The 13,654-nt window shown below is 38.4% G+C and overlaps 1 protein-coding gene across 1 annotated transcript; it reads right to left on the bottom strand.

Annotated features, from left to right (window-relative positions):
- Nucleotides 1-8,168: 8,168 nt before the first annotated feature.
- Nucleotides 8,169-11,589, bottom strand: LOC125378199 (tryptophanase-like). Its single transcript, XM_048393187.1, has 2 exons — nucleotides 11,527-11,589; nucleotides 8,169-9,695 (listed from the first exon to the last, which is right to left on the bottom strand). The coding sequence occupies exon 2, from the start codon at nucleotides 9,692-9,694 to the stop codon at nucleotides 8,342-8,344; it is 1,353 nt and encodes a 450-aa protein (XP_048249144.1). The 5' UTR covers nucleotide 9,695; nucleotides 11,527-11,589; the 3' UTR covers nucleotides 8,169-8,341.
- Nucleotides 11,590-13,654: the final 2,065 nt, after the last annotated feature.

The raw sequence follows: 13,654 nt of genomic DNA, 5'->3' as shown, positions 1-13,654 counted from the left end.
GTCCGTACCATCAATGCAGCCAAGGACACTCGAAAACCGCCAAAAACAAAAGAAGAACTATAATCCGAAAATCGTCGTTAACATTTTGTTTGGTTGTTTGTTGTTTAACGCCGCACTCAGCAATATTTCAGCTGTATAATGGCGGTATGTAAATAATCGAGTCTGCACCAGACAATCCAGTGATTATTGACAACTTAAGCATCGATCCACGCAATTGGGATACGATGACTAACATCAACCATGTCAGCGAGCCTGACCATTGACAACATAACTTATTTCTTAGTAATAAAATTAAATATTTTTGAAATTGCATATTTTTAATGCATGATGAACATACTACATACTACACACCACACTTGTGATTGTTCTTGGATGCTCATGTTCACTGACAATATTTGGAATGGTTGTATTTTTTTCCATTTTTATATTAACCCAGTCCCCCGAGTGTTGCAATTTGTTTTACTGAAGTTGTATACAATTCGGCACTCTCGCGAGATCTCTGATCAAAAGCTTGTGATTCACTACATTACCGCTGGAATCCTGGTTGCCGAGTTAATGTTCAGACGCCCAGTTTTGCCAAATGATCGCTCTGCACTGGTATATTTTTGAATTTTCTACCCCATGGTGAAACATTAAAGATTTGTTTGAACAGCAAATAGTGCTAAATGTTGTCCAAGTTTATGTTTCGCTGACTGAAACCCAGGGGTTCACATCGAATTCGTTTCCAGGAAATTTGTTTGTGTTCAGCCTAGATTCAGTTCCGACCTTCCAAAACACACCAGGATTAAATACATAAATCTGTAGTGAAAAGGTTCCGACCCAGTTGTGAAAATGTTCCGACCCTATAGTGAAAAGGTTCCGACCCAGTTGTGTAAATGTTCCGACCCAATAGTGAAAAGGTTCCGACCCTATAGTGGAAAGGTTCCGACCCAGTTGTGTAAATGTTCCGACCCAATACTGAAAAGGTTCCGACCCTGTAGTGAAAACTGTTCAGTTGGCAGAATGTGCACATGAAAAAAAGGGAAACTAAGACATATAATCGTAATACAAATAACCATAAACTAAACGAAAAAACAAAAGAATATGATGGAAAAAGTTATCCTAGAACAAATCCTGATAGTTAATAAATGATACAGACAAATGTGAAAACATGTAATTATAACAGAGACCTAAATCGGAAAAACTGCTGCACGAGAATTCCATGAGTGAGTGAGTGAGTTTGTTTTTACGACGCTTTTAGTAATATTCCAGTAAGATAACGGCGGGGGACACCAGCAATGAGCTTCACACATGTCGGGAATCGAACCCGGGTATTCGGCGTGACGAGCGAATTCCAGGAAATGACTGTGTTTATGTCCAGTAAAGTATAAACAAAGGCAGTCGCCAGTGAATACTACAGCTGTAGGGATGAAGTATCCAGAAAATGAGAAAAGGACAAATCAAATTATAAAGAAATGTCAGGTAGGATTTTCACCTATAGAGAATTTGCACACATACATGTATTTGACCGGAACAAAAGTCAGTGTGAGAGGAACCCAAACTTGACGTGATATGCGCCTCCAGTGGAACAAATGTCAATGTGAGAGGAACTGAAACTTGACGTAATATGCGCCTCCAGTGGAACAAATGTCAATGTGAGAGGAACCCAAACTTGACGTGATATGCGCCTCCAGTGGAACAAATGTCAGTGTGAGAGGAATTAAAACTTGACGTGATATGCGCCTCCAGTGGAACAAATGTCAGTGTGAGAGGATCTAAAACTTGACGTGCTATGCGCCTACAGTGGAACAAATGTCAATGTGAGAGGGACTAAAACTTGACGTATTAGCGCCTCCAGTGGAACAAATGTCAGTGTGAGAGGAACTAAAGCTTGACGTGATATGCGCCTCCAGTGGTACAAATGTCAGTGTGAGAGGAACTAAAACTTGACGTGCTATGCGCCTCCAGTGGAACAAACGTCAGTGTGAGAGGAACCCAAACTTGAAGTGCTATGCGCCTCCAGTGGAACAAATGTCAATGTGAGAGGGACTAAAACTTGACGTATTAGCGCCTCCAGTGGAACAAATGTCAGTGTGAGAGGAACGAAAACTTGACGTGATATGCGCCTCCAGTGATACAAATGTCCGCGTGAGAGGAACCCAAACTTGACGTGATTTGCGCCTCCAGTGGAACAAATGTCAGTGTGAGAATGAACTAAAACTTGACGTGATATGCGCCTCCAGTGGAACAAATGTTGGTAGTAAAAGTTCCGCCGGAACTTAGATACACATGGAGCCAAATCTTGTTTACACATTGATTGATTGCCATCCAAAATTTCCTAAAGACTTTTTTCAAGCTGGGTAATAATATAGAAGAATGTCCTCTAAAAATCATGAAAATGTCCTGTGCCCTGTTTCACTTGCAAAATCACTGCGCCAAGATATTTCTAGTTTTCTCCCATTTTACGAAATAGGAACCACAAAAATATAGTAACAGACTGAGTAGTTTTTTATTTACCCTAATATTTCTCCATTGTATGGATAATTTCGATTAAAAGATCAGGGCCTAGAATTTCGAAACGATCGTAGCTAAGATAAATCTTAACAACTTACGTTCAAAGATAAGATATCTTAAGGTTAAGATAAGATAGATTTTCGAAACTATCGTAAACGTGTCGCAGATCGTTCAGAGTTACGATACCTGTCGTAACTCTGACAGAGAACTCATTTGTGTTAGAGATTGAAAAAGCGGGGTGTTTCCCAGTGACGTCACGGGGATTTCCCAGCTGCATATGCGTTCAGCATTTAAAATGCGTGTTCAAGTCTGGTATACTGTTTATTTTTATGTTTATGTCAAAAGTCAAGTTTATATTAGTGTAAACACCAACATTATACGTGGAAACACTCAAAACAAAAATTGTTCAGGAAGCAGCGCACCCACAAGCAAGTTTATATGATAATCTAAGCTTGTTAAGTTTGTTTTGTTACTTATGTATCCAATATATTTCACGAATAAACAAAGGACTTAAATACAATATCAAGCTATTAGTATTTAGATGATGAAATTATTTTTTTATCTATCTAGATCCATAATTATTTTCAAAATTTAAAAATGACACTAATTTTCGTTCGCAAAGAGAGATAATTTAGGAATGTCAAGTTATGTTGTCTCATGGAACACGCCACAAGTTAACGTGAACATACATATAATGTAGTCATTTTCTATCCTTTAAATTAAGTAGAGCTAATAAACTGATTTGTCTGATTTCATTTAAATCTGGCTGAGGAGCGAAATACTTTGTAATGTGTCAAATCTATTCCAGAACGTAGTTCAATGATGTTTGGCTTGTCTGACAGAATTGCTGAGGATCGTTTACTAGTATTTGTCCGTTGACCCTATACGTTACAACGATTTTATTGTCTGAATGGTCTCAAGGATATCTATATTTTTGTAAAACATAAAACGGGAAGATGTAGACTTAAATATTAAAAAGACCAAAATATTTTAAAACCGGTTTATTGAATGCAAAGATTATTGTGTTGAAAATGTGTATTTTATGTTGATCAGTAAATTTCATTCAATAAACTTTTTTCCTGCGAACATATACTTGAATGTGAATTTTGGACAATGTGCAATCTATGCTACATTTTGACGAGAACCAGAACGAGCATGGGAACTCATTTTTTATTTGATTTGTCGATACAAAAATCTGTGCTTAACTTTTGCTGTCAAAATTTCAGTAAATTGTTATATTTATTAGGGAATACATCTATATGCCGTTAATCACCTGCTTTTAAAGAATGCAATTATTCAACAGACAGTTTTTAATCACTTTTTATCGAATATTTGTCTTTCAAGAGGATATAGATAACGTAGGTATTGAATTTAAAACGAAACAAATTACAATTACTTTTGCAAGAAAAATATTAGATATTGTATACAAATATTTGATCACATGTATTTCCTTGTTAAGTCAATAAATACTACACTGTATAGTTAAAATTCAATTATTAAAACCACCCGTCCCACACGATTTTAGATGTAAAAACGTATGCGAAACCTTTATGGTTGTTTTTACATATGTAGATTGATATAATTTTATAAAATGCGAAAATAAAGACTAAAGCATTGACTCAAATGCGACTCAGAAAATATAACAGCGGAACTCTGCGGTTTATGAAAACTGTACCATTGAGCAAGGTGTCCCGGGCGAATACAAAGGGAAACCACTCTCAACTAGACTTTGAACTAAGATTAGCTCCCCCTAAACTATCAATAAGGTCACGGTCATTACTGTAGCCTTCCGTTTTTATCCTTCCCAAATTATCGAAAAGGTATGTTGTTTCACACTTCTTCAGCATGGACTTGGATAGACAAATAATGTAAGCTATCGACTCCACAGTTATGTGTATCGCTGTCGTGATTAAGAACATTTTTGACGTGAAATCCTTGATGCCTTCTTCGTGTTTTCGAATTGTCAATTTGAATCACTCAGTTTTACAAAATTAAATGTCAATGTTTGAACGTAAAGCGGACTAGTTGTTTGGCACAATATCTATGGAAAAGTATGCCGCCATCTTGGATGAAGATAAAATAAACTTACGACAGGTATAGAGCTATCTTAGATTTACGACAAACTTAAGATATCTTAGGGCTACGATAGTTTCGAAAATAGGCTACGATAGCCTACGATTTCCTTACGATAACTTTACGATAATTTTAGGGCTACGATCGTTTCGAAAATCTAGGCCCAGAATGGTAGCCTTTATCAATAGAACAGCCCACAAACAGGCCCTGACCAAAACAGACACCCGCCTCCACCCATGGATCATAAAAAAATAATTGCGTGCCTGGTGCAACCTTCAGACAATCAAACGATAAAATACAAATGTAAAACACGTCGTTTCATCAACACTTGTGTTTATATTAATAAAAAATATAATGTGATGGTTTTCCTTCAGAAAAACATTTACTTTTAATTACAAAATATGATTTTTTAAATTAACCAATTTACGATTTTTATATTTTTGTCATTATCTATATTTTACGATTCTTCAAAGGATATATATATATGTCAGAATGTTTGAAGTGCAATCGAACATGCATCTTTCCGCAAAGATTTCAAAGAGCGTCATATGACTCTTGCTTGGAAACTGCTAGATCAATGTTACACCAGCCAAGGCTTCTGTTAAGCTTTCGAAACGTTTTATGGTTGAAATGAGGATGACATTTGCAAAGATGTGACTAAAATGATGTCCGATGCAATTCCATATTTTTACTTGTGCCATATGTTCGTGTGTTTATTTTTTTAAGGTGAACAATTGAGTTGTCTTTACATGTGTTTGCAACGAGTGCCACAGGTAGGACAAGATACGCTCACCTTTTCGCGATGTAGATATCGCTTGATCTCACCCAAGCGATATCTCCCGTGAGTGCCAGTTTTGGATGATAAAATAACTTGGCCTCGGGTGTTAAAACGATACTCCAATTTTGCTGGTATGATAACATTTGGAGAGAGCAACATGTGACAGTACCAGATCGTTTCATATGTAATTTAAGACAAAGGCTAAAAGATATGTATTTTCAAAAGTTCACTATCTTTTCACAATAAGTTAAATCAATACTCCTGTTTAAAATAGTTCATTCTTATTGCAAAATATCTTTTGGACATAAATGTTAAGAAATTTCGAGCAGCACTATCCCGTTTCAGATGTAGTTCTTATGACCTTCTGATAGAAAAAGGTTGACATTTAGCGACATCAAGGGAAAACAGATTGTGTAAATATTGTACCTCCTATGCTATAGCAATTAGGACATAGAATACATTTTTTCAGGTCGTAGAACTGCATGATCATATCTTCCACATGTTCCTATTAATAACAAATATATCCTTTTCAGTGAGAGTGTTTTTCAAACACAATGATAGTGTGTTCTGATTTGCGCGTCCCGGGAAATATATACTTGATGATTCACTACCTCCTATATGTCGACTCAGATGGACAGTCGGGGGCAGAGTATGTTTCAGTACCTCCTATATGTCGACTTAGATGGGCATTTCAGGGACAGAGTATGTCTCAGTACCTTCTATATGTCGACTAAGATCTGTATTTGGGTTCAGAGTATGTTTCAGTACCTCCTATATGTCGACTAAGATAGGTATTTTGAGGCAGAGTATGTTTCGGTACCTCCTATATGTCGACTAAGATAGGTATTTTGAGGCAGAGTATGTTTCAGTATATAATCTATATGTCGACTAAGATCTGTATTTGGGTTCAGAGTATGTTTCAGTACCTCCTTTATGTCGACTAAGATAGGTATTTTGAGGCAGAGTATGTTTCACTATATTCTATATGTCGACTTAGATGGGTATTTTGGGTCAGTGTATGTTTCAGTGCCTCCTATATGTTCGACTAAAATGGGCATTTGGGGGCAGAATTAGTTTCAGTACCTTCTATATTTCGACTAAGATAGGTATTTTGAGGCAGAGTATGTTTCAGTATGTAATCTATATGTCGACTTAGATCTGTATTTGGGTTCAGAGTATGTTTCAGTACCTCCTTTATGTCGACTAAGATAGGTATTTTGAGGCAGAGTATGTTTCACTATATTCTATATGTCGACTGAGATGGGTATTTTGGGTCAGAGTATGTTTCAGTACCTCCTATATGTCGACTAAGATAGGTATTTTGAGGCAGAGTAGGTTTCAGTATATTCTATATGTCGACTAGGATGGGTATTTTGGGACAGATTATGTTTCAGTACCTCCTATATGTCGACTAAGATTGGTGTTTGGGGGCAGAATATGTTTCAGTGCCTCCTATATGTTCGACTAAAATGGGCATTTGGGGGCAGAGTAAGTTTCAGTACCTTCTATATTTCGACTCAGATGGGTAATCGGGGTCAGAGTATGTTTCAGTACCTCATATATGTGGACTAAGATCGGCATTTGAGGTCAGTCTTTGGGGCGTGGCTGATTTGAGTGTCGTTGATTGTTGTTGATGCGTCCAACCAGATTAGACTAACTTCAGTCCTTAGTGATATATCTGGAATATTAGAACATTCACTCCCTCACTAATAATGAAGCAAGTTTTTGAATAGAATGAATAGTGTGTAGACCTTCAGGTCAAGTTGACCTTATGCAGACAAAACCTAAAGTAGCAATTTATATCGAATTTATTCACATAAAATGTTACAAACACATAGCCAGTATATATTCCCAGACGTGAATCAAAATAAATAAATAAAACTTTTAATGAGTTTGTTTTGAATCTATCGTTATTAACAAAGCAAATACGGGATACACCGTAGTGCCAGATGTGCGTGGATATATCATAATATTACATACTACAACGTCAAAGCCATAACCATACCATACAGTCAATGCAAGATACCATAAAATCCATGGATCACTCCATCAACTGCAGAACAAGAGTGTGTGAGTTTGGTGTAACGGCGCTTTAACCTGTACCCTGTCAACTGGGTTCGTCATTCCCCCATGAGCATCTTGACAAGTGTGTGAAACAAAAGTGTTGAAATTCTTCCTCGCCTTCTTATTAACAAGTTGAAGATTCGGGGTAGAATAGCAACCCATGCTTGTCGTAAGAGGCGACTACAGGATCGGGTGGTCAAGCTCGCTGACTTGGTTAATGCATGTCATCGCATCCCAATTGCGTAGATCGATGCTCAAGAAATCAATCACTTCATCATCTGGTCCAGACTCGATTATTTTTCAGACTGCCGTCATATAGCTGGAATATTGCTGAGTGCGGCGTTAAACAACAAACAAACTAACAAATCTTATTGACACATTGCATAGGGTGGTTCATCAACAGATGGGACATCGGAGGCTCTGAAGTTCGAATCCATGTGTCACCATTCATGTCATCAATTGCCTGTCACTATTCCCGTGCCATTATCATCAAAGGTATAAACGCTCAGCTGGGATTTTATTGAAAAACATTTTTCTGTTCCCGGAATAGAAAAACAATTCTGTTTTGGTATTACAAAAAGCCAAAGCAAATAACACCATTCGCAGGACATGGTGGATGTTTCAAAACAATAATGTGTAATCGTTAAAACTCCAACCCTGTTTAGATCCTTCTTCCGGAAACAAACAATCGAGTGTCCGTCTGAAATAAAAGTGACCCTCTACCCCCATCCCCTACCCTACTTCCCCCAACCCAATTGAATACTAAATGATAGGCCTCTGCTGAAGTAACATAAAACTGCTTTACTGATCTTCAGAGTTTAAAACTGCGTTCTACCCAACTACTCACACACTCATTCCCTTCAAAGCCACATGCCACAACTTTCTATATTAGCAGTTCAATAAATAAAGAACAACTGGTGCTTCACATAAGGTTTACACGTTAATCAATACTGCTTCCACAGGCGCCGTCTTAACCTTGTAATAATGCCCATTTCCAACAATTCTCATTCCAGACACTCTCTCCTTTTTCGCTATAATTTGCTTGAATATATCTGCTATAAAAAGCAGGTGTGACAAGGTGTAGGCTCTCCTTGGGATGCAGAGTTTTACGAAATGTTGATGACTTTCACGGTCATTTCTGTCATCGACATCCAACACATTTGGACCATGGGCTCCACGGATGCCTCCTTCAACAAACAGAGCACAGTTGAGAGCCCACGCCGGATACTGGTGTGTTGGAATATGAGGCAAACATTTAGCTGCGTTGATGTAAAGTGCACTCCCGACCGGTTCCACAATAGACACGCCAGCTTTCTTCAGTAAATCTCCAAACTGTGTCAGTGTTTCAATTCGATACTTCAGATAGCTATCTTCAATCCCTTCCAACAATCCTATCGCAATAGCATCAAGATCTCGGGTGGCCATTCCACCCAGTCTCCATTTCCCAACTGTTCGGTTTAACTGGCCCCTAATTGTGGCGAAGAGGTCCCCGTCTCTAACTGCTATAAGGCCACCAATGTTGCACAAGCCATCCTTCTTAGCGGACAGGTAAAAACCGTCGAAATAGGAGAACATCTCAAGAGCAATGTCTCTGGCTGAACTGTTAGCATACGTCTTGTCTCTTATTTTGATGAAGTAGGCATTTTCCGCAAAGCGACATCCGTCCATGAACACTCGAATACCCTTGTCATGGCAGATCTCAGATGCTCGCTTCATGTTTGCCATAGATATTGGTTGTCCTGCCTGATTATTGCTGGTCAAGGTCAAGACAACCATACCATTGCCTAACTCTACCCGAGCCAATTCTTCTTCCAGTTTCTCACAGTCAATATTACCATTAAAGAGCCCACCATCGACAAACGTGCAAGGAAGTTGGGTAGTTTTAGCGTTAACAAGTTCAGCATTTGTTTTAGTGGTAGAATAAAATGTGTTACTAAAGACTGTAAACCCGGGTTTAACGAGAATTGAGAAGAGGGCGTGTTCCGCTACCCTACCCTGGTTTACAGGGAGGATATAAGGGAAGCCTGTTAAAGATTGAATGGTTTGTTTTAACTTCACATAACTGTCAGGAACAAAAGACCCCTCTTGGGATTCGATCATGGCGGCCCACTGCTGATTGCTCATTGCTGAAGCCCCGGAATCCGTCCAAAGATCAAGTGTGACCATTCGATCTGGAACCTGGAAAGGGTTGTAACCGGTGTCCAGCATTAGACTCAATCTCTCGTCCCTGGTGGTGTTTGGTAAGGGTTCCACAATCTTGATACGGAAAGGTTCTACAAACGCCATTCTATAAAATAAAATAATTAAATAATAATGCATAAATGATAATTTTGTGAGTTGTGTTCAACATAAGATAATTCAAACATACCATTACATGGATACTCGTTCATGCAGGTTTTGCACTATTTTGTTGATTTAATTTTGTAAACGGGTCATGATTTCTCCAATAGACACATTCACGGATTCCCTGTAAATGACATAATATCAACATAATTGTAAATACACTTGTTTGTTAGTTCGGTTTGTTATATAGCTTCATATTTGTTTTATTGATCATTTTAAGGAATGGTCTAGAGATTAGGAGCCGAACAAAGGTTTCGACAATGCACAAATGCTAATCGCTAGACACAATGCTTGTAATTTGATATTTCTGTGAAGTCAGAATTCCATTGATCTACGTCTGAAACGTTGGAAGGTTCACTGGACTTCAATCCTCGCTTTGCTGCATGTTTGTTAGATTATGCTGTATATTCCACAGTCATGTCATGATATATGCATTAATGCCTAATCAATGCATTCGTGAAGACAAAATATTGTTTGAATTGTTGTAAGTCCAATAAATACTTAAAGGGAATTATCGGCGGTTCTTGTACTTCCTCTCCGCATGGCATGAGTAGTGTTATGTGGTATGAGGCCGGACATAATATCAACATAATTGTAAATACACTTGTTTGTTAGTTCGGTTTGTTATATAGCTTCATATTTGTTTTATTGATCATTTTGAGGAATGGTCTAGAGCCGAACAAAGGTTTCGACATTGCACAAAATTTAATGCTAATATCTAGACACAATGCTTGTAATTTGATACTTCTGTGAAGTCAGAATTCCATGGATCTACGTCTGAAACGTTGTAAGGTTCATTGCCCAATCAATATGCATTCGTGAAGACAAAATATTGTTTGAATTGTTGTAAGTCTAATAAATACTTAAAGGCAATTATCGGCGGTTCTTGTACTTCCTCTCCGAACGGCATGAGTAGTGCCGTGTGGTATGAGGCCGGACATACAGACTTATGTGAAATTATGTGAGTTGCGAATGGTAGCGGTAGGGCATAGCATGCGTGCCCTTTTAACGAACACCTGGTGTCATCACTGATTTCAGTGATCCAGTGATATAGTGTTCCCTGCTTTTTTACCTTACGCCCAGATTGGCATATTTACATTAAATTACAAATTGCTTTAATTTAAGATAACCCTGTAATACCTTAAACGATGCACTCCTGATGTATAGATTCCGGGGTAGACTAGGTCTTCAGCAACCCATGCTTTCCGTAAAAGGCGACTATGCTTGTCGTAAAAGGCGACTAACAGGATCGGGTGGTCAGGCTCGCTGACATGGTTGATGCATGTCATCGATCCCAATTGCGTGGATCGATGCTCATGATATCAATCACTGGATTGTCTGGTCCAGACTCGATTATTTTCAAACCGTCGTCATATAGCTGGAATATTGCTGAATGCGACGTTAAACAACAAACCAACCAACCAACCTAATGTATAAAACACAGTTCCTCTACATACTTTAGAATGAGGAATAATATTCTCTACATGTCATGAAATTATTTATAAATTCGCAGCCTATGTTTATTCATCGTGAATCAAATTGTGCTTATCGGTCTACATTACTCCGTGTGCAACAGAGTGAAGGTCTTGTATTTCCTATGCTGCATGCAGGCATAACACACATACAAATGGTTTGGAGACAAGACCTTAGGATGGGAGTAGAAACAGAAGTCTATCAACGGGTACATGCTTTAAGCTTTAACCTTGTGTATCCTTATACATATAGGAATATACATTTAGTCTTTATATTATACATATTACAATGGTTTAACATACCTCAAATTGTTGACTTGGGTGTTGTACGTCCTTTATTAGAGATCGACGAACTGCCTTATATACAGACCGCCAAGCTATTTGCTGTGCGTATGATTGTTGTTAAATGTACATTAATCTCAAACAGTGAAACACTAAAGATGTCACAGCTTACAAATACAATTTATTTGTTTCCACATCATTATCTCTGCTGACATTTCTGAAGGCTGAGTGGTCACGTGACGTGTAACCATTGTACGTTCATCGCAGAGAAGAACCCAACACATTAATTAATAAATAACAAAAAATGTTTATAAATTGATTGTACGCCCTATTACCGCTTTAATCATATGAATGTTTAAGTTTTTCATTTTTGATGGAGATGATGACGTGTGCATGATGTATTGATTTGTGCCACATCGGAAGCTGTACAACAGCTGATAGCAGATTGTGCTGTGGGCGTGGAGATTCGCCCTCGCTCAGACCAGTGTACTCAACAGTTAGATAATAATGCTGTACATATGGTTCATTCAAGACAGACAGTATTATTACACGAGAAATATGTCGAACATTTCAATCGGGAAACCACATTACATTCTATTACGAATAAGAACCTTCCTAAGGTTAAAATCCGGTTGGACTAGATCCCCGGTGTCGCGTACTTGCCATCAGGACCGACTAATGTTGGGATTGGATGGTACCATGCTTGCCATCAGGACCGACTAGTATAGGGATTAGATGGTCAGGTTGTGAGAAGTGGCTGATTGCGTGGTATCCTAACCCTGTGGGATGCATCGTTGTTCTTGCTTTCCGTCACTGGTTTGCTACTCCAAACTTTATATTTACAAGCCGCAGCTTATGATATAGTCAAAATCGTACAACGAGTGAGTGAGTGAGCGAGTGAGTATGGTTTTACGCCGCATTTAGCTATATTCCAGCAAAATCACGGCGGGGGACACCAGAAATGGGCTTCACACACTGTACCCATGTCGGTAATCGAACTCGGGTCTTCGGCGTGACGAGCGAACGCTTTAACCACTAGGCTACCCGACTACCCCGTAATGTTCGTGAACAAGCCTAATGATTAACAGGAATGTCGAAGTGTTTTAACACATCTTTATTCATAGATCTAAAAAACAGGTCACTGGTGTCTTTTATTTCGAGTTCAAATTGGTAAATCAGTGGAGGGAATCGGCTTTCCAACCGTTATTCAACGATATCAGATCACCGATGCAACTGACGCTTCAGATCAACTTCTTTGCCAAACTGCCTCTTCCCGAGTCTTCCAAACCGAGCACAAGCTTTGACCGATACCATAGTGAGTGAGTCCACCTAATAGCTCAAAAGAGTTAGTGAGTGAGTGAGTATGGTTTTACGACGCTTTTAGCAATATTCCAGCAATATCACGGCTGGGGACACCAGAAATGGGCTTCACACATTGTACCCATGTCGGGATTCGAACCCGTGACGAGCGAACGCTTTAACCACTAGGCTACCCGACCGCCCCTGACCGATACCATAAAGTTGCAGACAAACAGGAAGTGAAGCGGCATTGCTGCCCAAGGGGATATCTGTGTCTTGCCTATATGTCTCATCCCCAAATTTGACAGTTTTCCTTAACTGACATTTGGGATAGTGGTGAACAAAGTTGAAAAATATGATGTTTTGATACAATTGAACTTTGTTCTTTTAAGAGATTGCAAAAAAATTCAAGCAAATCCTTTGTTTGTTGAGAATCAATACGATGTTAATTCCATTTGTCTAAAATACCTTATGTGAATGTAGACAAAACCCTTCCGTCATTGCATTAAGGATCATGGTTTATCTTTGAGACAATTCTTTGGAGGTACATTTGCTCGATGCAGCAATATTCCTGTTATTGTAGGATTTTTATGGAGCTTCTTTCTCGTTCTTAGTTGTGTTGAGTAGATTTCTTCGATGTGGTCACAAAGCATGCTGACTGGATATATAATAATAATAATAATAATAATAATAATAATAATAATAATAATAATAATAATAATAATAATAATAATAAAGTGGAGTAAGATTGAACACAGTTTAAATTGGCTAGCGCTTTCAACTCGTACCACATACGAGTCTCATCAGGCCATAACATTCAGTTAGCCAATTAAATTTAAACTGTGTTTAA

This window comes from Haliotis rufescens, unplaced genomic scaffold (assembly GCF_023055435.1).
Source record: "Haliotis rufescens isolate VD_foot unplaced genomic scaffold, xgHalRufe1.0.p SCAF_116, whole genome shotgun sequence".
In the NCBI taxonomy this organism is placed as follows: Eukaryota; Metazoa; Mollusca; class Gastropoda; order Lepetellida; family Haliotidae; genus Haliotis; species Haliotis rufescens.
Note: the sequence above shows the minus strand (reverse complement) of the source record. Positions and strands in the feature narration are given on the sequence as shown.

Excerpts from the sequence above, each read along its gene's own strand:
- LOC125378199 (XM_048393187.1), bottom strand. The coding sequence starts at position 9,694 with ATGGCGTTTGTAGAACCTTTCCGTATCAAGATTGTGGAACCCTTACCA.